Genomic DNA, 24,692 nt, shown 5'->3' with positions numbered 1-24,692 from the left:
GATACGTCCTCATTGACTTACATTGTGTGCCAGGACGGATCCGTTTGGCTCAGCTTCATCAGAAAGACACCAAAACGCTGGAAGCGGTCTCCAAAGCGGAATGGAGACCGAACTGAGGCATTCTGAGCGGATCCTTTTCCATTCAGAATGCAAACTGATCTGTTTTGGAGGCTTGTGACGAGCCCAGGAAAGGATCTCACAGACGGAAAGCCAAAACGCGAGTGTGAAAGTAGACTTCCATAGATCATTCCAAATTTCACACTCGCGTTTGGTGCGGATCCGTCATGGATCTGCACAGACGAATCCGCACCGATAATACAACCGCATGCATTCGTTCAGAACGGATCCGTCTTGAACAACATTGAAAGTCAATGGGGGACAAATAAGTTTTTTATTGCACCATATTGTGTCAGTGAAAACGGATCTGTCCCCATTGACTTACATTGTGTGTCAGGACGGATCCGTTTGCCATTGCATCGTCAGGCGGACAACAAAACGCTGTAAGCAGCGCTTTGGTGTCCGCCTCCAATGCGGAACGGAGGCAAACTGATGCATTCTGAGTGGATCCTTTTCCATTCAGAAAGCATTAGGGCAACACTGACCGTTCTTGGACCGCTGGTGAGAGCCCTGAACGGATCTCACAAACGGAAACCAAAACGCCAGTGTGAAAGTGGCCTTATGAGCCTCATCAGCGTCACAGGTGCAGATCTGGAGTACATCAGAATGCCCAGGAGAGGATGTCATCTGTGCGCTGTGCAGCAGCATTCATGTCACATGCAGTTACAAACTCCCGTCCACATCACAGAGAGTCAGAAGCCCCCTGTACAAATCAGATCGTCAGCAAGCCCCACCGAAAATAGGGTTCAGCTGACAATAGCCTAATGTGTAGGGGTAGCTACCACACAGTCGAGGTATACAAGATCAAGTTCAAATTAAAATCTTATGCACGGTGTTCTATTAGGCATCCATAAAACCAAACCAATGCTCTGCTATAGGGCTATACTGTGCCACCATGTGTCGCCACCTTGTGCATACCAAGGTTTTTCGTCCGATACACAAAAAAAAACTGGTGGATGTTCCTCTGCACGCACATTATGGAGGTACGCACTTCTAAAAATCATTGCTTCTAGGGAAGATTACAAGGTAATATATGGCCACATAAAATGAGCAACGGGTGAAGGCATCGCTGATGTGCTCACCTAAATCCTGAATTCTGAGCAGCAAACCTGCTACCCAGGAAGCGATTCTCTAAGGCCCCTTGCACACGAGCGAGGTTTCCCGCGCGGGTGCTATGTGTAAAGTGAACACATAGCACCCGCACTGAATCCTGACCCATTTATTCGGTCTCGTGCCTGCGCAGGTGCTCCGAGCGAGTGGTGCAGGCGGAGAGGTTCTGCTTCTGCCACCGGAGCAGCAAATGTGCATGTGGCACTACACTTCTGGGTAGCGGCGCATGAACAGTCACTACTCTGGAAGTAGAGCCTCTGCGCCATTACACAGAGCAGCGGCACAGGCGTGAGATTGTCCAGCCCTGTCAATCAAGTGGCAGGGGGAGCGCCGTTAACTTCGGGGACACCCTGTTTACAGCTTTCACCTCCTGTAAAATGCGGGCAATTATCGGGAATGAATGGTTCATTCCTGATAGTTTCCAGCTGCGTCAGCTGATGTAAACGGGCCTTTACACATCTATACTGAGGGAATAAGGCACGGGGGAGAGTTGCCTGGAGAATTAGATTAAAACAGCAGTTAACTTTCTAAAATAAGCAGCTTTACCAAGTGTTATGCAACCAAAAGCCAAGTTGTTATAACATCTAGACAGACTTACTCAAAAACGTATCACATGCTTCAAGTCCGTCTCGCCCTGCACTTCTAGACAATCTTTGGGAACTTTAATTTCCATGTTTTAGCAGTTATAGCATTAGTAAAACTAAAAAAAAATACAGATTTTAAAAATAAATATATATAAAATTTGGATTGAAAACACGTTGAGGTGGCTCACGGGTTGTACAGATGCCTAATGGCGCCCATACTGCATTATAAAGAAACTGAACATATGCTGTGTTCCAGTCAGCGCGCTGTAAATGTGCCAATGTGAGCTGTGGCACCATGGCACCCGATCCCTGGATCATACTGAAATAAAGGCCTTCAGTTTGGAAATTTCTTATGTTCTATGGTTTTCACTTCTGCATTGGTCCAAATTAGGGATGACCGAACTCGTGGAAGTTTGGCTGAACTTCAGGTCAAAGTTCGGGTTCGGATCCCGAATTTGACCCCGAACCCCTTTGAAGTCAATGAGGACCCGAACTTTATTATTGTCCGTTATAACATGGTTATATCAGAAAATAATCGCATTCTTAAGACAAAATGCAAAACAATATGGCCATTCGGGGGTTAACAAAAAAAAAAAAAAACTCACCTCATCCACCTGATCGCTCTTCAGCAGCTTCTTCTAACTTCACTGAACAGGACCTGCAATGTGCGCACTGACGTCACCACGTGGCGAGTGCCGTGACGTCGTCGCGCACATCATATGTAGGTCCTTTGGCAGGTTCTCTTCAGTGAAGAGAGAAGCTGCTGCTGCAGCGCGATCAGGTGGATGAGGTGAGGTTTTTTATTTAACCCCTAAATGGCCATATTCTTTTGCATTCTGTCTTAAGAATGTGATTATTTTCCGATATAACCATGTTATAACGGAAAAATAATAAAATCACCCAAACACCGAACTCAGACTTCAGTAAAAAAAAGTCTGGGTCCCCGAACTCGCAAAGTTTGGTACGAACCCGAACTTTGCAGTTAGGGTTCGCTCAACCCTAGTCTTAAAGGGGTTATCCAAGGCTATAAACTGCCCCCCATATACCGGGCCCCTCACAATGAATATACTTACCTGGCTCCCCGCACCGCCACAGCTGCTTCTCCCCGTGCATGGTGTCAGGGGAAGCAGCCAATGGAAAGTGGTGACGGGGACGAGCCTCCCTAGTGTCACCCACGATGCTTCCCTTGCCATCCCCGCCTGCCATTGGCTGCACACCCCGACACCGGATGTTTTCATTCGCGCACAGGGAGAAGTAGCCGCGGCGTTGTGGGGACCAAGAGCGGCGCAGGGAGCCAGGTAAGTATATTCATTGTGAGGGGCCCGGCATATCAGGGGGGCAGTTTATAGCATTAGATAACCCATTTAATTCATACTATACAGCAGAAGCCATCAGGCACGTTCACATCTGTGTTGGAGGCTCCGTTCAGAGTTTGTTGAAAACGAGGGAGAGAAAGGTCCTGCATGTTAAAAAAGCGCTCAGAACAGACTCCATTATAGTCAATGGCATCTGTTTGGCTCCATTCCTGTCAGTTTTGTGCCGAATCCGGCACTTCTGTTATTTTCATTGTTCTGCTTCTATAATGGAGCAGAATAAAAGAAAAAAAGAATGCTGGTGTGAAAGAGCCCTAGGAATTTACAGTATTGTTAGTCTATTAAAAGAATTTTGGGCGGTTATTCTAAAAAGGTGCGAACAAGGCACAGAAAACTACATGTAACTATCACAATGTGGTTTTTACTTCCGGAACTGAAAAATGCTTCCTCAATGTATGTTGCTACTGCGCTATATCGCACCAGTATACACCAGTATATAGTACAAGTGACCAGTCCTCATATATCCATGTACCAGTCACAAGAATATGGCACAAGTACAATAACATTTGCATCATTTACCCCACATATGATTAATGCAACTGTGTCCCCACTGTGTGTTATACTCAGGCCTCGTTCACATCTCCGTCAAGTAGATCCGGCGCCGCCACATCCGGCATTGCTGGGTTTTGGCAGGGAGAAAAAACAAACTATGTTGCAACAGAGATGTGAACGAAGCCTTAATAAACATCAAACAGCGGACACTGGGTAAGAAGAAAAAAGGCTTAAGAGCAATCACATGCCCACATCGCCCTCTGACGTCCTGCAGTTTTCTTGCCATCACATGAAAACTCATGATTTTATTACCAGTGGAGTCTGCCTCAGGGGCTTGTATCACTCATTCAGTACTACAGCAGAAGAATGAGAACAGCTCAGCTTTCAATATCCCGTCCCATGGGAAACTGACAAGACCGCAGCCATTCTTTCTTTTCATGTAAAGAACAGAGAGAGGAAAAAAAAAAAAGGCCAAAAATTAAAAAAAGTCAACTTTTTATAAACGAAAAAAAAAAGTTGTTTGTAAATAAATGTATCTGAGCATTAGGGTCCATTCACACATCCGTGTGTGTTTTGCGGATCCGCAAAACACGGACAGCTGCAATGTGCGTTCCGCATTTTGCGGACCGCACATTGCCGGCACTAAGAGAATATGCCTATTCTTGTCCGCTATAGCGGACAAGAATAGGACATGTTCTATTTTTTTTTCAGGATCGGAATTGCGGACCCGGAAGTGCGGGTCCGCAATTCCGGATCGGGGCCGCATGTCGTGCGGCCCCATAGAAATGTATGGGTCTGCAATTCCGTTCTGCAAAATGTGGAATGGAATTGTGGATGTGTGAATGGAGCCTTAGGCCTCTTTCACACGGGCGAGATTTCCGCGCGGGTGCAATGCGTGATGTGAACGCATTGCACCCGCACTGAATCCTGACCCATTCATTTCTATGGGGCTGTGCACATGAGCGGTGATTTTCACGCATCACTTGTGCGTTGCGTGAAAATCGCAGCATGCTCTATATTGTGCGTTTTCCACGCAACGCAGGCCCCATAGAAGTGAATGGGGCTGCGTGAAAATCGCAAGCATCCGCAAGCAAATGCGGATGCGGTGCGATTTTCACGCACGGTTGCTAGGAGACGATCGGGATGGGGACACGATCATTATTATTTTCCCTTATAACATGGTTATATAGGGAAAATAATAGCATTCTGAATACAGAATGCATAGTACAATAGCGCTGGAGGGGTTAAAAATAAATAAATAATAATTTAACTCACCTTAATCCACTTGATCGCACAGCCGGCATCTCTTCTGTCTTCTTCTTTGCTGTGTGCAGGAAAAGGACCTGTGGTGACGTCTCTCCGGTCATCACATGGTCCGTCACATGATCTTTTACCATGGTGATGGATCATGTGATGACCGGAGTGACGTCACCACAGGTCCTTTTCCTGCACACAGCTAAGATGAAGACAGAAGAGAAGCCGGGCTGCGCGATCAAGTGGATTAAGGCGAGTTAAATATTTATTTATTTTTTTAACCCCTCCAGCCCTATTGTACTATGCATTCTGTATTCAGAATGCTATTATTTTCCCTTATAACCATGTTATAAGGGAAAATAATACAATCTACAGAACACCGATCCCAAGCCCGAACTTCTGTGAAGAAGTTCGGGTTTGGGTACCAAACATGCCAGTTTTTCTCACGCGCGTGCAAAACGCATTACAATGTTTTGCACTCGCGCTGAAAAATCGCACATGTTCCCGCAACGCACCCGCACCTTTTCCCGCAACGCCCGTGTGAAAGAGGCCTTAGGGTGAGGTCAGGGTGGCAGAAAAAAAATAAATAAATAAATAAAAAACTGCGAAGAAACGTCATTCCAGAATGCCAGACCTCTACTCGAGACTAATTGTCTTTAATGAACAACGGCGGGAAATGGTAGAGAAGCTTTAAAGGAAGCTTGTTCCCCTCGAGATAGTGTTATCCCACACAAGCTGAAAAAAACTCCACTAATGGATGCAGATACAACTCCCTGATTATTTTAGGAAACTTTTTGTTTAGAAAGGTTATAAATGAACATTCTTTGGATTGTCCCTATTATTTGAAGTTATTTTTAGATGGGACAAAAGAAAATCTCTAGACTAAAGGGACCGAATCAGAAAATGAGCTATTAGTTAAATCACGTTAAAAATATTTTTAAAGAATTCTAGTGATTTTATTTCTAACTTCCCACGTCAATAGCTATCTACACAGAAGATAAAATCCTGCCATTCTTGCACTGTGCACTGCTTCTTAGTCTGTACAGATTACTTTTCAGCAGGCATCTCATCATAGGCAGGATTACAAGGACATATATCACCTCTATATGGATAACCCACAATTCACAATATGTGATACCACAGCTTATCTACTCCCTCCTGACTCTGGAAAAGTTCACAAAGCAAGTATAGAAAAGTCAAACTCCCCCATAGAAGTCAATAAGGACCCCTTCTGTCCACTGTGTCGATGGCCCATGGTGGTTTCTGTGAGGCATCTCTCTAATTGCTGATGACAGCTCAGGCAAGATGGTCACCCCCCATAAGTAGAATAAAAAAAAAAAAAAAAGCTGCAATCAGAACTTAAAAAGAGATTTAAAAAAAAAAGGAGGATGTGTATCGCTACCTGGTTTTAAATGACTTGTCCGCTTTTTACTATTGGTGACCTATCATCAGGATTGGTCATCAATACCTGATTGTTGGGGGTCCGATACCCGAAACCCCCGCCGATCAGCTGTTTGAAGAGTAGGTAGTGCTCCATGCGAGAGCCGCTTCCTCTTCATTAGGGTTCGTGCACACAAATGTATTTTTGTCCATATCCGATCCAAATTTTTGGCAACTCGGGTGTGGACCCATTAACTTCAAGGGGGCCGCAAAAGATGCTGGCAGCACACCATGTGCTGTCCGCATCAGTATGTCCGTTACGTGGCATCCACAAAAATATAGAACATTACAGACAAGGATAGGACTGTTCTATTATGGGCCGGACGTTGCCATTTGCAAAATGCGGAAAATACACGACTGGTGTCCGTGTTTTGCAGACTGCAAAACAAGCTACGGTCATGTACATGAGCCCTTACACTAAGCATCATCTCCTGTGGAGCGGCGGCGAAGTGTAATTACATGTACTCACACCAGTCAAGCGAATGGAGCAAGTATTTATAATTACACTGCACTTCCGAGACGATGAGCAGTGTAATGAAGAGGAAGTAGCGCTCGCATGGAGCACCGCCTCCTCGTCAAACGGCTGATCAGCGGGGTGCCAGGAGTCCTGAGGACAGGTCATCCCCTGAACAACACCTTTAAGAAAAAAAACGTCCAGATTTGTGGCAAACAGGTGAACCATGACAACACACCTGCCCACAAAGCGCTAATTGTTTAGCAATTTTTGAGAAGACGGCATGACACCCTTGCCTCATCCTCTGTATAAGGGCTCATGTACATGGCCGTTACCCGGCCGTGGCCGTATTGCGGGCAGCTTACAGGGGGTCCGCAATACACGGGCACCGGCCGTGTGCATCCCGCATAACGGATCGCGGACCCATTCACTTGCAATTTGCTGTCCGCAGCATGGGTCTTTTTTTTTTCTTTTTTATTTCCTCGGATTAAAAAAAACCTCAAAAGAAAACATTTTGCGGATGTTAACGAGGTGAAACAAAAATAGGCAGAAGTACAAAATGGAATCAACAACCACAAAAAATTATAATGTTATGTGGAGGGAAAAAAAAAACGACATCTGGACAAACGTATTGCTTCAAATAGAAAGTACTTTGAAGGAGACATGTGCACATGGTCTTTTTCAGGAATTTTACGCCCATAGAGAAGGACAAACACCTGAAAAAGATGTCATTGCTGTAACATGCTGCGTTTTTTGTGTTCCGTATACGGTCCATATACGGAACCATTAATTTCAACGGTTCCGCAAAAAAACATGAATCTACTCCGTATGCATTCCGTTTCCGTATTTCCGTTCCGTTGCAAGATAGAACATGTCCTATTATTGCCCGCAAATCACGTTCCGTGGCTCCATTCAAATCATGGGTCCGCAAAAAAACGGAACACATACGGAAATGCATCCGTATGTCTTCCGTATCCGTTCCGTTTTTGCGGAACCATCTATTAAAAATGTTAAGCCCAGCCCAATTTTTTCTATGTAATTACTGTATACTGTATATGCCATACGGAAAAACGGAACCACGATGGAAACAAAAAAACGGATCCGTGAAAAACGGACCGCAAAACACTGAAATAGGCCTCTTTCACACTACCGAGTCCAGCCTAGGGCTGAAAACACACACAGGCATTCTTCAGGTCACCCCTGAGGATGCTGCAGCAGCGATACACGTGGTGCTCCTCGCTCACCAGCTATTCTTTACATTCTATCCTTGGCCCTTAGGTTTTTTTTTTATGTGAACAGCACATGTCACCTTTGTATGTATCATATTGGATGTTGCATTATTATTGTAATATATTTTTGTGACTCACATAAAATGTGCCATTTTTTGATATATTCTCACTTTGCACCCATGTATTTTTTACACCGCCATACTACATGATGCAGGTTAGTGCTGTGTAGGGTAGTCCAACACTTATCTTTGGCTGAACTGTTGTTTTAGATGTTTTTAGATTCTCTTGTTCTCTATGAACGGTGATCTAATAAAGTCTGTATCGATTTATTATACTTTTTGGGGTTTGCAATGAATCTTTTTCTATACATTATCTTGCTTTATGTTGCACCCTGTTTATAATGTGATGACCACGTGCGCCACCTCATTATTAGTGCTATAATGCTACTGTCCATCTTTTATTGAGGCAGAAGGACCTCTGTATTCCCTACGTTCAGTCTCAAAGCAAACGCGAGCTCTGAAGCTCCTGGGTCCCAATGCAGAATCTATAATAGGGTCCTACCATGGGCCATTTATAATACACATGGTAGGACCCCATGAACACAGATCTTTATGGATGTATTCAACATCCATGTCTGACATGTAAGCATTGAAGCATTACCCCGCCACCAACCTGAGTCCCCGAGGATCAGCACTCTGCAGTAGTGCACATTTCTCTCTCTATAATCTGGATTATACATATTCTACACTAAAAGGGCATTTCTGGGTCATTTCTTAGAGGAGGATTAAGAGCTCCTCCAAAGATCTGCTACAAATGACATAGTCTGACCAGTCCAGGGCGCCCGTAAATCAACTTTACTTACGATGTCTTAGAAATTCCGCCTTTAAGGAGCAGAAATCTCTTACCTCCAGCAGAGCAGCTTCCACACCTTGCCCTTCATGTCTGCACCTCGAGGTGGGCACCCTGTTATCAGCGACGCTGCTCCGCGGCCTATTTTTAGGTTACTCTACCTTTCCTCACGAGCTGCAGCAGATCTGCCAGCAAGGACTAATCCTTCTCACTGAGCGCTCAGGTTCTTAAGAAGCTTTAAATACGCCTTCTACGCAGTTGTCAAGTTTTCTCATGGCCAGAATTCAGTCATGCAAACCTGACGACTGCTCTTATCGAGATCTCTTTTTTAGATTTTATCCAGAGAAACGCAAGAAACCAAATGGCTGAACTGCCAATGAATGCACATTACAGGCTACAGAAGTCTGAAAGGGTAGGGTCACCTTTGGTCAACTGCATAGGCAGCAACTCCCCGCGATATACATTTCCCTTCTTAAAGGAGTATTACCATCACAGACCATGGGGGCATATCACTAGGATATGCCCCCATTGTCTGATAGCTGCGGGCCTCACCGCTGGGACTAGCACCTACGTCCAGAACGGAGCGGGGAGAGCTGTGTCTGGAGGACCCCTAGGTGTCCTGGGGTTCGGCCAACGCAAAGCGCTCTCCCGATACAAGGGAATGGGAGCACACCGCGCTTAGGCGGCCACCACTCCCATTAATTTCTATGGGGCCGACGGAAATAGCCGAGCCAACGCTCGCCTATTTTCGGCAGCCCCATAGAAACGAATGGAATGTGGCTGCGCATGCGCAGTGCACCCTCCACCGCCTTTCCCCGTCCCGTTCTCGGTGTAGGTGAAGGTCCCAGAGATGGGGGACATATCCTAGCGATATACCCCCATTGTCTGTGATGGGAAAACCCCTTTAACTTCTAGGCCACCTGCACACCTGCGTAGTACAGTACCAGCAAAGTGTATGAGATTACACTAATGTCACGTACACCTTGCTGATTTTTTCCGTGCGGAAATTGACCTGCATTGCGGTTTTCTAATTTAATAGCAGGTCAATGATGTTAGCGGTTTTAGCTGCGGATTTCACCCCTTTTCAATGGAAAAAACACATCAAATACTCATCAAACATTGCAAATTTTGGTGCGGATATCTTGCCGAAAAACACACATAAATCCACATGGAAATCCATGCGGATCTTATGTGCGTCCACCCGCAATCGCGTGCACATAGCCTTAGGGTACATGCACACAGCAGTGTCATTTTTGAAGATTTTCTGCACAGATTTTAGTGCAGGTCTTGCTGCGTTTCCGCACCAAAATCTGCATGTGTTACTTGTGGAGTTTGACACGGATTTGCCCCAAAGTCAATGTGCAGGAGCAAACTCACGTGGGCAAGCGCTTCAGAGAACATTGCCCCGCGTCACTGTCAGTCAGAAACGAAATCATACGGCGCATGCGCAAAGTATTAGGATGGAATCGCGTCTGAAAGAATCTAAACGGCCATCAATTCATTCCAGAGGGGCTGGAAGGGGGCACGGTGAGCTTGACTTGAATGAAGCATGAAAGCTGCTGCCCCCTTGACTTCGAGAACCTCATTTGCATACGACCTCCAGGGGAATGAAAGTCGTTTTACAGCGACCCTGCACCTTGGAAATCTTACACAAGAACAGAATTAGAAGCCTGATGTCAGAAGCTGTAAGGTACTGCTGGCGGTTTATGGCCCATTTTGGTGCCGAGAGGCGTCTGCAATGAAATCTACATAGAACTTTACACGGTTCGACACACATTGTGGAATACGCAATACGTTTTTTTCTGCGGTGCGGAAATTGACCTGCATTGTGGATTTCCAAATCTGCAGCATGTCAATTATGTTTGCGGATTTAGCTGCGGGATTCCCATTTTTCAATCTAAAGAGGACCTTTCATAGATTTTTTTTTTTGTTCAATTAAATAGCTTTTTTTTCTCGCTGGCTCTGACGCTCTCCGCTGTGATTGGACCGCGGCACAGCCAGGGAGAAGGAGACGCCCACTTAGAAACCCTGATGTCTCCTCCTCCTTGGACCGATGCTCAGTATTAACATACTGGGCGGCAAAACAGCAGGGGGGGCACAGATGGGCGTACAAGCGATATTTAAAAATAACAGGCAGGGTGGCAGCATCAGTACCCACTACCCATCAAAGAAAGGTATTTAATTAAACTAAAAAAACATATCCATGAAAGGTCCTCTTTAAGGGCGAGATCTGCGGCAAAACCGCATTAAATCTGCACCAAAAGCAGCAATTAGAAATTCATGTTTTTGGTGCAGTTTGGGAGCAGAAACGTGCGGATCTTCTGCACATTCACCTGCACCCGTGTGCTGGAACCCTTTGCAATGCAGACGGTAACATCTGCGGCAAAACTGGAGGCATTTCTGCACCAAATCGCCACAGTTTAGTAAGGATTTTTCAGCTGGGAGCTTCAGCCAGAGAGGTTACAGATTTACTGCTGCGGAAGGCCCCCCAACCCGCTACATGTGGACATACACCCTAGGGGCAGTTTTGGATGCAGTTCTTTGAGCCAAAGACAGAAGTGGATCCAACAGGAGAGAGAATTCCTTCATTTCCAACCCACTTCTGGCTTTGGCTCAAAAAAGAAATAAAAAACAGCCATAAAAAGCTAAGAGCGGGTTCACACACACAGGTTTTTAATGGCGTTTTTGTGAACTTTTGTTGTTGTCGTGGCCTTTTCTTGCAATAACACCAGTTCCCAATGTTAGCTGAAGGTCTATAGGAAATATGAAATGCAGGCCGCACAAGCGTTTTCTTGGCGTTTTTTTTTTTTTTTTAAACATATGTTGAAGCTTTTGGAGTTTTTTTTTCTGTCGTTTTGACATCTACTTTAGGCCTCATGCACACGGCTGTTGCCCGGCCGTATTGCAGCTCGCAAACAGCGGGTCCGCTCATGTGAACAGCCCCATAGAAATGAACGGGTCCGGATTCAGTGCGGGTGCAATGCGTTCACGTCACGCAGAGCACCCTCGCGGAAATCTCGCTCGTGTGAAAGGGGCCTAAGAGCCAGGGCAAATACTGTATGTTCAGGGGCCCTAAGGCTGGTTTCACACAAGCGAGTGTCACGCTCTTGATTTGCAGCAGCTCCCGTTCTGTACTCCCAGCACGTGGGGGAATCATAGCATTATATTGATTTATGATGCTATGTAACCCTTACAGTTCTGGAATGTACTGAATAACACTGACAGCATTATGTCAGTGTTAGGCCTCATGCACACGGCCGTTGTTTTGGTCCGCATCACGCAGCCCTGGCCCCATAGAAGTGAATGGGGCTTCAGTGAAAATTGCATTGCATCCGGAAGTGCGGATGCAATGAGTTTTTTACTGATGGATGCAAAGAGATGTTGTTTGTAAACCTTCAGTTTGTTATCACGCGCGTGAAAAACGCATTGCACTCACACGGAAAAAACTGAACACAATCGCAGACAAAACTGACTGAACTTGCTTCCAAAATGGTGCGAGTTTCACGGAACGCACCCTGAACACATCCGGAGCCAATCCGTCACGCTCATGTGAAAGAGGCCTAAGGGTTACATAGCGTCATAAACATAACGCTATGCGTCCCCGCGTGTGCTGGGAGTTCAGGACGGGATCTGCTGTATACTCACGCTGCGAACCCAGAGCGTGACTCTCGCCCGTATGAAACCAGCCTAAAGAGCGTTTTCGACAAAGCAACTTCCTTGAAGGAGTTTCCCCAAGATATTTTTAACTGATGACCTATCCTCAGGATAGGTCATCAATATCAGATCAATGGGGGTCCGACACCCGGCACCCCCGACGATAAGCTGGTTGAAGAGAAGGCACTTGTATAGGAACGAGCTTCTTGTAATTACACCTGCTCACTGCTGCGATGTCGTAAACAATGAAGGGAAAGCTGCGCTGGCACGGCCTTCTCTTCAGCCATCTAATCGCCAGGGGGGGCCGGGTGTCAGACCCCTGCCAATCTGATATTGATCTCGGAAAACTCCTTTAAAGGGGGTGTCCGGTTTTCTGATAATGATGGCCTATGCACAGGATAAACATGGGGCGTATCGGAAAGAAGCGTCATGGGTGAAGCTTGAAGGGAAGGGGGGGCCGAAAGTGTGCCTTGTTGCGCCACAATTCTGGCTTAAAAATCTGTTGCAAAGTAATCCAACCAATAGAGTAAGAGAAAAGCGTCTATCCCTGCAGCCTCAGCCCCTGTGATCAGTCTGGTGCAGGTCTAGACATCTATAGGATGAGTAAACCTGCGCCAACGTGTCTCCGTACTAATGTTTTCTTCATGACGGTTTTCCCCTTTAGCGAACATCAGAAGCTGCCATTTTTACCGCAGGAAAGGCACCAAAAATACAGATGCAATAAAATGCAAAACTGCAGAAAAAGTCCACAAAAAAATAATAATAGTCTATATACAAAAGCAGCCTTCGGGCTCATGCACATGAACGTATTTTCTTTTCGTATCCGTTCCACATTACTGTTCTATTAGAGGCCAGCTGTTCTGTTCCGCAAAATGCTGTATTTTTTGCGGATCCGTTTTTGGCGGACTGCAAAATACATACGGTTGTGTGCAGGAGCCCTTATGCTGCCCGTCTCTGGTCGCTAGCCTGAGGAGTGCAGCGCAATCCATGCACATTAGAAGACTCTATTCTGGAATCGCTATTTATGCAGTTCCCTAATCTTACAAAAACTCCAAAGAAGGAACATGCAGAAAGACACGCACCTCCGACTCTTGCAGGAGTCTCTAACATACCATACCTAATATATGCTCTCCGATTCCCCTGAGCTTACGTATACACATTCTCTGCATATCTGCGCTCGCATACGTAAAGTGCCCGATATAAACACAATTGCGGGAACTACCAAAAAAAGAAAATAATAAAGATCTCCACAGGCAGCAAAGAGCAGACGTGGGGAGGAACAGCACAAAGGAAAGGGTGTCTGCAACACATGAGGGAGCTTGTCTGAAACATTAGGAAGCCATATGCCATACAAAAATCCCGTATTCCACATCCCAAACATAAAAAGCATAAACTATCCGCTATTTCTCGCAGCACATTACCAGCATGAAAAAATACTCATGTTCTGTTGCAGTTTGCAACCACCTGGCCGACCTGCCCCTTCCCTTGTGCATCACTGCTGCAGGAACAGTCATGTGACCACCCACGGGCGGTCACATGACCATTAGAACTGGAGGCCAAAGGCTATCAAAAACAAGAGGCAGCAAAGGGTGGAGCGGCTGCCAGAGCAGCCAATCAGATGCCAGCTCACATTTTTCTAGCAAGGTAATAGGCTGAAAACAGTACAAATTTTGCTATTTTTGCTCAAAGCATTTTTATTGAAAAAGGCCCCCTTCACGCATGAATTCGCTGTGGCATTTTGTGCCGCTTAAAAAGCCGATTTTCCTGCATGTGTTTTCGAGGTTGGATTCACACAGTTTTTTTTTTTTATGATACATTTGCTGTTCTTTGCATTTTTTTTTTCTCCTATGGACAAGGTTATTGAAAAAAGAAAAACTCAAAATAAAATGCCATTGCTAAAATATGCTGCATAAAAAAAGGCCATGATGTAATAAGGCTCCATTCACACGTCCGCAAATGGGTCCGCCTCCGTTCCGCAATTTTGCAGAACGGGTGCGGACCCATTCATTTTCTATGGGGACGGAATGGATGCGGACAGCACACAGTGTGCTGTCAGCATCCGCATTTGCGGAGAGCGCGGCCCCGATCTTCGGGTCCGCAGCTCCGCAAAAGATAGAACATGTCCTATTCTTGTCCGCAGCTTGCGGACAAGAATAGACATTTCTATAGGGGTGCCGGGCGGGTTGTTGGCGGATCCGCAATTTGCGGGTCCGCAACACACCACGGACGTGTGAATGGAGCCTTACTGCATCCCAACTGAAAAAAAACACACATTTGCATTTGTTGTTTTTGCCGCCCAAAAAATGACAAAATAGGCATGTAAAAAAAAAGAATTACTGCAAAAATACCATAACTGTGTAAATCCAGTCAAAAGGTGATCTTAGTTTTTTTTATTAGGTCAATTTTTATTTTTCATACTTCTGAACGTATTTATTTCAATTTTTATCAATATTTATTATTCCCGCCAAGTGATTTCCACATGTGACCATTGCTCATATATTGCATTATTATATCAGTATTCTCCTGGGCCCTGCTGGAGGCTCCTGTACATGGCAGACCTGGAGCGAGCCCCGATCCTGGCTGTTGCAGGTAAATCCCGAATGTATCCTACACCCAACTCCAGCTGCAGATGACACAGGCTCAACTCCTGACCCCGCACCAATTGAGGGCTATAAACGTACAGCGCATTGCTTTAAAGGGGTTGTCCCATGGAAAATAGTCTACAGTTTTAAAACCAGACCCTGGATCTGAATACTTTTGTATTTGCATGAAATTGAAAGTTTAGTATAGCCAGTGAGCTAGTCAATAAAACGCATCTCTATGGCGCCACCTGCTGTTTGTTCTTTTTCTTATTTCTCTGAGGTGGACGCACATGCTCAGTTCCAGTCTTCGACTGCCACCAGCTAACTATTCTTTTTCAAAGCCGTGACACTTAGGGCTCATTCACACGACCGTATATTTGTGTCCGTATCCATTCCGCAATTTTGTGGAATCGATGCAGACCCATTCATTTCAGTGGCAAAAGATGCGGACAGCATACCATGTCCTATCCGTATGAGTACTTCCGTTCCGTGGCCCCCGCAAAAAAGATAGAACACGTCCTTTTCTTGTTCGCAATTTCAAAGGAACGCACACGGGCACTATTTGTGTTTAGCGGATCCGCAATTTACGGACCGCAAAATAGATATGACCGTCTGGCTGGGCCCTTAGGGCTCACGCACATGACCATCGTTTGTGTCCACATATGATCCGCATTTTTTGCGGGTCAGATGCTGACTCATTCACTTCAATAGGGCTACAAAAGATGCAGACCGCACTCCGTGTGTTGTCCCCTTCCGCACATCCGTTTTGTGCCGTCTGCAAAATTATAGAACATGTCCTATTCTTGCCCTCTTTACAGACAAGGATAAGACTGTTCTATTAGGGGCCGTCTGTTCTGTTCCGCAAAATGCGGAATGCACATGACTGGTATCCGAGTTTTGTGGATTGACAAAAATCATATAGTACATGACAATATCTTTCTAACAAAGCTAGAACCAGCCCTGTACCTCGCATGGATCCAGAGATCTCCCCATTCACTGCTCCAATTGCTCTGCTAGATCCTCTTCAGCCTGGCAGCTCAGGGGACGTGTCCTTTCTGCTGCAGCTCTGTCCCTGTAACTGCCACAGCTTCTAATAGAGTATAATATTGGTGGCAGTTGAAGATTTAAACTGAGCATGTGCGACCAGCTCAGTGAGACGGACAAAAAAATAAGGAAAGGAACAAACAGCAGGTGGCGCTATACAGATACATGTTATTGAATAACTTAGTGGCCATACAAAATTTTTATTACATGCAATTACAAATGTCTTCAGATCCAGGCGCTGGTTTGAAAAATGTAGAATACGTTTTGTGACATGAGCACTTTAAGGCGAGCGACAAATCTGCTTTCAAGTCTACACCTGAAGACTGCAGTACGGCCTGCATTGTGGCACGGTTGGCGCTGCGCGCCTGATCTAGTTACCATAGCCGCAATTTATTTGTAAGGAACATTTCACCCTGTTTTACGAGACTGGAGTTTTTATATGTTCTTTATTAAGCAGATGACTTGGCAGCGCCGACTGAAGGGAAAACATGAACTTTGTGTGCCGCGTGGTACAAATTTGCCTCATATCCTGAACCCTTCCATGCCAACATCTGAAAATAATTTTCGGGGCACTGTAACGGTCATTATATGTGTATTCAGTGTTACACAGAAAGCCGTGCCAATGTGAGACGGCAGGCTCTGTCAGCTAGTGTAGCAATCAGATTGACTGTACAATGGCAGCTGTGGTCCTGAAGATGTGTCGCATGAAAGTGCAATGTGCACTGCGCTGGACAGCGCGCGTACAGTCAGGTCACATCCTATGTCGGCTGGAGACTGCTCCTTTGCCTGATAACCTTCAAATAGACTGTACCCGATGCCAGGGTCCAAACACCAGCCAGCATCAGGACACTGTGAGGGAGATTTATCAAACTGGTGTAAAGTAGAACTGGCTTAGTTGCCCATAGCAACCAATCAGATTCCATCTTTCATGTATCACAGCTCCTTTGGAAAATGAAAGGTGGAATCTGATTGGTTGCTACGGGCAACTAAGTTAGTTCTACTTTACACCAGTTTGATAAATCTCCCCCTGTATGCGCTGCTACTCCTCATAGTTAGGTCATTACGTTCCTACATCAGGGATCAGACGACCTTCGGCACTCTAGATGCTGTGAAACTACAATTCCCAGTGAAGGAGAATTCTGGGAGTTGTAGTTTCAGAACAGCTGGAGCGCCAGAGGTTGGTGATCCCTGTATGTGTTTAGATCTAATACAATCCCTGCAGAATATGTAGGCGACCAACACAAAATCCTAAATTGTGTTCCGCCTAAGGAAAGTTTATACCATCTGATATCTTAGGGAAGGAGCAGATATTGGAGAAAGGTGACAGGCTCGGGCACTTGGGAGCCGATTTGTCACCGCCAGACATCTGAGAAGCTCTGACAGACATACTTCAGAACCTCCTGCTTGAGGTTCTTTTGTTTTGCTTTCGTTTTGTCATCTCGTTTCCCTCTCTCAGCTGTCATCTAGTTGCACTGATTGCATCCCTTTAAATCCCCTCCCATACTGCATCACTTTGCGGTTTATACAACTTCCTGGTGTGTGTGCATGCTGGATGCTACAACTGATGCTTCTACAGATAAATCTGTTCATTTATCTATGTTTTCCTGTTTGCTTGATCATAGGTGACCCTGACTCCCTCCGTATTAAGTGTAGGGAGCCGGTGGTCGTGTCCCCTCACTATTATAGGGTGTTCAGGTTTCATACAGTCGAGGAACGAGGGTATGCATTTATTTACCATAGAGATTCTTGCATAGGCTGAGCAGTAAGGGAGAGAGCTAGGGCTGTTGCAGGGTTACACTTTGGTTCCTTAGTTTTGGATCAAGTCACTCGGATCTTCATTTGTGTCTTCTAGTTTTCTGTAACACCTTCCGTGACACGATTTCCATAGGAATAAAAGTTCTTTTCCTGGACATTCAATGACCATCAAATGCTTTGATGGACATTGCTACACTGCTCCCCGGGCTCTGTACTCACCGCTTCCTGGTCCTCTGCCGTCGGCTGTGCTGTGGCTGCGCGCAGAGCGAGGACGCTCTGTGACCTCACTCTGTGCGCGTCGGGTCAGGAAGAAGAGAAAGAGCTTGATCCTAGGAGCCCGCAGTGTCCAGAGCAGGAGAGGTAAGTGGATTTTATTTGACATTAACATTGGGGGTCTGATTGCTGGTCTGAGCTGAGGTCTAATGAAAAATATTTTTTTCTTATTGTCCTCCTCTAAATCCTAGATGTGCCTTGTAGGACAAAAAATACGGTATATCCGGGACTTGCCATGAGGGCCCCAAAATAAAATAAAAACTGATCCGAATAATCTGGTATTTTTTGTGTCAGTGCTACATTGTAGCATTAATATAACACAATGAGTGGGTGACACATCGTCGTTAGGTTCCTCGACATCCACACTTTTGGTAGCTCACTGAACTCCATCTAATAACTTCAATCAGGGTCTGGAAAGTGACTCCGACGTCCCATTAGAGTTCAGATTCCATCCTCAACATAATTACATTTTACTAGCTTGAAGCCAATTACAATGTCAATGAAACAGCAGTGGCTTATTACTGTACAATGGATCTATAAAACTGGAGGCTCCAGCAACGGATGAAGTTATTTAGGTGGCAGCTTTGTCTGGAGGAGCCAAGTCGAAAAAAGTGTATATAAAACAAGAAAAGACAAAGAGTCATTTTGAAAAAATGTGGTACAATGTATCTTCAGGCAGCTTTTTTTTTTTCCTTTTTATTACTCCTGACTGTTCGTTATGTTGGTGGTTATGACCAAAAATGGGGCAGGATCACACCTCATTTAGAAGACATATGTGACCATTCAGACAAAATACTTAGGGACCAATGATTGGGGCGATGCTCTGCAATGCCATGTCGCCCTTTTCCGGGGCGGTTGTATGGCTATCCATTCATTCAAATTAGTAAAATGTTAGATGGTGCTTACGAAGGAGATTTCTGGTCAACTTCTCAGTAGACTCTAGTAACACATGCGACTAGTCGTGATGAGTGAAGTATTGTAAAATTCAATTCGGCTGCTTCGCCGTATTACTTTGTCACGAGGTGCATTTCTTTGTAAGTAGATGGTGATGACAGGGAACAGTGATTGTCATTGTACCCCTCAGATACCGCATTCATAACTGATCGCGGCATCTGACAGTAATAACACTTTGTGGACTTCGATCCGCTCAACACTAATGACTAGCGCTGTGGACCACATCTGGATCTGAAGAGAATGAACACGGAACAGCTGAAATTCTGTGCTCCAGTAACAACGAAGACCGATAACCCCCTTAGAATGTATTATAGACCCGTGTTGTATGGTTCCATAAAATGGGGTCCATGGCCGGCCATACATCCAGGCTGTAGCCTCAAATATAGAGATCAATGATTTTTACACATCTGACTCTGTTTGCTCCATTGCACGCAGAATTACACCGGTACTTTTCAAGGCGGACAGAGGACCTATGGATCCATAATAACTATTGGGTCCACACATACTAGTAATGGTACAACAGAAAGTCACACCGGTACCGCAACCATTTTACATTGGTTCTGCAGCCATTGGAATTTGCAATTTGTAAGGAAAATGCCCTTAAAAATTCTTCTATGAAAAAAACTTTCATGTGAAAATGCATGACATTGAAGTCAATGCAGCACGCCGAGAGAACCGTGCAGTTTCGGACCTCATTATGTGAGCAGGATCTCATTCAGCACAATGTAATATCACATACATCATGCGTGTGCTTAGGCTTCTAGCAATTAACTGTCTATTGTTCCTGTCCATAATTTATAATGCGTTTCATAGAATAAAGGATTTCCTAAAAGGTTCAAGAGGCACTTCAGCGTCTGGCACTTCGCGGAGCTGACGAGAGGCCGCAAGAGAACGTTTCGAGCAGGCTCTTCAGGAATGTGAATTATTTATAGAAATCAGTCGTAACAACGCCTGTATGACAGGTCACGCCAATGACACGTGATTTACGACTCTATTGCGTACAATATATATTCTGTGTTTTAACAGGCTACACCAAAAAATCCTCTCACGGTACATCATCCTGGACATCAGTCATGGAGATGGTACTGATGGATACAGTTGGACCTACACGATGAATGACATACAAAGCACGGGCCCGAGTGAATGTAAGTATGGATAATACCATGAGGCAGTAAGGCCTAGCAGTGTCACACATACTACAGAGGGGCCCAATAGCAAATATGAAAATATGACCCCCATTATGGAAGCAGATGTTGCCAGCTCAGACAAAAGGGTCTGGTGTTTTTTCCACTTCACTCTCTTTCTATGACCCCAACCTATGGCTGGGCCTTCTCTCCAGGGGCCCCACATTAGATGCTTGATCTTCCTCTATGGTATGTACACCCTTGGTGTGCAGCCAATAATTTGCACTTGGCTTAAAGTGATTTAAAGGGCTATTGAGATCTTTACAATTTTTGGCCTACTGTTAGGCTGGGCAATTAGCTCGATGAGGGTTTGACTTCTGGCATATCTGGCAAACAGCTGTAAAGGGTCACAGTGTTGGGTGGGCACTGTGGTCAAGTCTGTTCTGGCATGGAAACAGAATACCAGGATCAGGCTCGGACTGGCCCACCGGGGAGACGGGGGATTCCTCGGTGGGCCCCCAGTCCCGAAACAGGTCCTGTTACCCCAATTTGATGGTGTGGCAGGCGACACATATGCCTTGCTGCTCCATTTATTCTCTTTAGGACCACTGTAAATAGCCAGCGCTGTACTCTGCCATCTTCAGCGACCCCATCTTTTTCTTATTTCTCTGAGGTGGAGCCCCCCACTGATCCCCACTCAATCAAGAAGGGGGATCAGTGGGGGCTCCAGCGTTCAGACCCCCACGGATCACTTAGTTATCCCTGATCCTGTGGATAGAGGATAACTAGAAAAGTGGACACAGGTCCTTTAACAGGTGAGCATTTCTATTTTAGTTTGACACATTTTGGGCCAGATTTTCAATTTTTAGTTTTTACACCCAAAGAAAACCTTTAAAGATAGGGAATGTGAAAAGGTCCAACAGCTATGACACGACAGGTGATAAGTGTCTGATTGGTGGGGGTCTGACTGCTGGGACCTCCATGATCAAGGGACTGTGGTCTTAAGACCCTTGTGTACATAGATTGGTGGTAATGTAACTGAATGTCTCAGGACCCCTTTTTTCATGATTAACTTTCTCTACATGATAAATGCCAATTGCTGAAGTGAGACAACCCCTTTAAGTGTGCTACACTTACGCCTCTTTCACACGACCGTATGGCTTTTTCAGTGTTTTGCGGTCCGTTTTAAACGGATCCGTTTTGTTCCGTTTTTTGTTTCCGTTGTGTTTTCGTTCCGTTTTTCCGTTCCGTTTTTCCGTATGGCATATACAGTATACAGTAATTTCATAGAAAAAAATGGGCTGGGCATAACATTTTCAATAGATGGCTCCGCAAAAAACGGAACGGATACGGAAGACATACGGATGCATTTCCGTATGTGTTCCGTTTTTTTTGCGGACCCATTGACTTGAATGGAGCCACGGAACGTGATTTGCGGGAAATAATAGGACATGTTCTATCTTTTAACGGAACGGAAAAACGGAAATACGGAAAAGGTATGCATACGGAGTACATTCCGTTTTTTTGGCGGAACCATTGAAATGAATGGTTCCGTATTCGGACCGTATACGGAACGCAAAAAACGGCCCACAAAACGGAAACATAAAACGGTCGTGTGAAAGAGGCCTTAATAGGGTTAGGCATAAATGTCTTGGTGTGTGCATTGCGTGTTTCCTATGTGTGATTGGTGTGTGCTATATATGATCTATGTATCAGTGGTGTATGTGCAGCATGTGACATATGTATAAGTGTCTTGTGTCCCACATGTGTCCAATGAGTGATTGGTCTGCGCTGCATGTGTCTTGTTTGCAGGATATCCATATATGTGTAAATTCTGCCACATGTATGTTTGTGCATTTTGCTGTGAATGTCTGCCATCCTACTTCATCTTTAATATTTCTGTTATCACTGTAAGGGCTCATGAACACGACCGTTGGATGTTTTGCAGTCCGCAAAACATGGATACCGGGTGTGTGCATTCCACATTATGTGGAACAGAGCAGCCGGCCTCTAATAGAACAGTCCTATCCTTGTCTGTATTGCCGACAATAATAGGACACGTTCTATCATTTTGCAGAACAGCCATGCGGACATACAGACACGGAATGCACACAGAGTAATTTTTTTTGCGGCCCCATTGAAGTGAAGGGAACGGTATGGACATGGAAAAAAAATAAGTTAGTGTGCAGGAGCCCTAAGGTGGGCCCCCAGAATCAGTTACACTGGTGGGCCCTAAGTACCCCAGTCCGACACTGACCAGAATTGCTGTATCTGACATATGCTGGACACCACCGGCGCCTGACAGATCCCATTCACTATAAGGGGGTCCACTGGGTTTCCAGCATGAATACTGGCTTTCCGCTGCAGGATCCAACTACACAGGGTGTTTGTAGTCTGTTGCCTTGGAGATGCACAGACCTGCATAGTAGCTGTAGACACAAAATGGTAGGAATTTCTAACAAAGACTATAAGCAAAGTTTCTTCATTTTTCATTTTAGATGTAGCCGGAAAAATAAATAAATAAAAAGATTTAAAAATTTAAAAAATTATCTAAAAGTAAAATAAAAGTCTTGAAGACTTTCAAGTTCCAGTAACTGAACAGTCGTGACTGTGAATGCAGCTACAAAATGTTCATTTCTAGGACTATAAAAATACTTACATCACACATCCGTGAAGACTCCAGTCCAAATCTCAGATGAACCCACTGTGACCAATATCTGCCAAAACTGCACAATGGCTCTAGTGACACATTTTTCAAAAGTGAAGTCTTATATTTTCTTTGGAGCTTAAAGCATTTTTTTTTTTTTTGCACAACCACTGGCAACAAGAACATGAAATGCTCAACTGGTTATACTCGATCTGGATGCTCTACGTCATTTTAACATCTGGTGGTCACTTTTAACCTTCTAGAGGCCTGAATTGATAGACTTCTTTATCTTGTCCACCTTTCTGCTATAGGGAATAGTGCCAATTTAGCAGAAGACCAAGTAATTCCATTCGAACTAGCTGCAATGGATATGCTTCTTCACATACCACCTACAATATAGTTGTAGATAAAAGTGGATCATTCCAGTCGGTTCAGCTGAGACCTGTGATTGGGTTCCAGTGACCATGGGACTGCGTATTCTGGTCCTGCTTCCAGGACCGCGGTCAGGTGAGTCAGGTTTTTATGTTCTAGACCCCAAGGATTGATGGGAAGGCCGGAAGACCACTTTCAGTATTCAAAGTAAAATATACTTAGCTGCTGAGGTCCTCCACTGTAGAACAAGCATCTCAAGATCCTAAAGAACCTAATGTCCAACCTGGGGATACAATCTCGATCCGGGACGGTAAGAGTTGCCAGTCTGCAAAGTGCAAAATTGTGACCAGCAGTTCTGTCAACATGGCGATGACTTCACCTTGAATTACTTTGGTCTTAAAATTGAAATGTATCCCCTGAAATATTATTCCACATGCATATGACTGGATGTTGCTTGCACCAGAGCTCTGATCCTGGGATATACTTACAGGAGTCTGGAATAACCAGTTCTTTTGATTGCAGTAAATCGTTAATCTTTCTTCTGCAATTATCATTATGTGTTTTAGTCTGTATCTAAATGTTTAGCTCAGCAAAGCGTTCCGAAGAGAGCGATGCTAATCTCAGACAAGCGCTCCCAGTCCTGTCTGAACACGAAGAGCTGATAACTGCTGTAAGACATATCTGTGAAGGAATACAGCACATACATGCAGCCTCTATCACCAGTGTCCACCATGTTGGCAGTTGGGGTCATCATATCCTATCACAAGGATCAACTTTAAAAACCTTATTAGTGAAATCACATGTTAACAGAGGGGGGATCCCTAGTTTGAGACCCTTATCTAATACCCAGAGAGGACAGCAGCTACAAAGAAGATGTCGACTGTGTAATTCTACATTTCTCCTGCGGAGGCACTGCAGGGAAATTGAACCTTTGCTGATGGCTTTCCCAGAGGTTTGCAGATGATGATGATTTGCATTAGAGTATGTACACCATCATAGCAGTGAGAGGTTGGATGAATCATGTCTACATCCAACAGTCAAGCCGAGGTGGAGGATCGGTAAAGGTTTAGGGATATATAACATCTGGAGTTGATGATTTTTTATTATTATAATTTGTTTCGAATTGAAGGTACGGCATATTACAGCCTGCTGCTACAATTATTTAATCTAACAAAATATTGCTTAAGGTTCACAAGGCCATGGATACACAAACCTACCCACAGAATCCAAACATGCCTGTGTGCACTCCTCTTATCAAATATTTAGCAACACTTGATATAAATCTTCAACCACATAGCTGGAATTCTACAGTGCGGTTGGTAACAGATCACTAAAAGGAGTCATACAAAAAAAATAAAAAATTATAGCTTCGTAGTCGGTATAAA

At 44.9% G+C, this 24,692-nt stretch overlaps 1 protein-coding gene across 5 annotated transcripts in view; it reads right to left on the bottom strand.

Annotated features, from left to right (window-relative positions):
- Positions 1 to 24,692, bottom strand: part of COBLL1 (cordon-bleu WH2 repeat protein like 1) — a 128,617-nt gene that overhangs the window by 50,151 nt on the left and 53,774 nt on the right. The window contains exon 1 of one of the 5 annotated variants that reach the window (XM_040441337.1): positions 8,959 to 9,092. The exons of the other annotated variants lie outside the window; for them this stretch is intronic. Coding sequence (XP_040297271.1) covers positions 8,959 to 8,993 — 35 coding nt within the window. The 5' untranslated portion in view covers positions 8,994 to 9,092. Of the gene's footprint in view, positions 1 to 8,958; positions 9,093 to 24,692 lie in introns of those variants that run through there. 5 annotated transcript variants of the gene reach the window in all.

Source organism: Bufo bufo, chromosome 7 (genome assembly GCF_905171765.1).
Source record: "Bufo bufo chromosome 7, aBufBuf1.1, whole genome shotgun sequence".
NCBI lineage: Eukaryota > Metazoa > Chordata > Amphibia > Anura > Bufonidae > Bufo > Bufo bufo.
The sequence above is the reverse complement of the archived record's forward strand: the minus strand, read 5'-3'. Positions and strand labels throughout refer to the sequence as shown.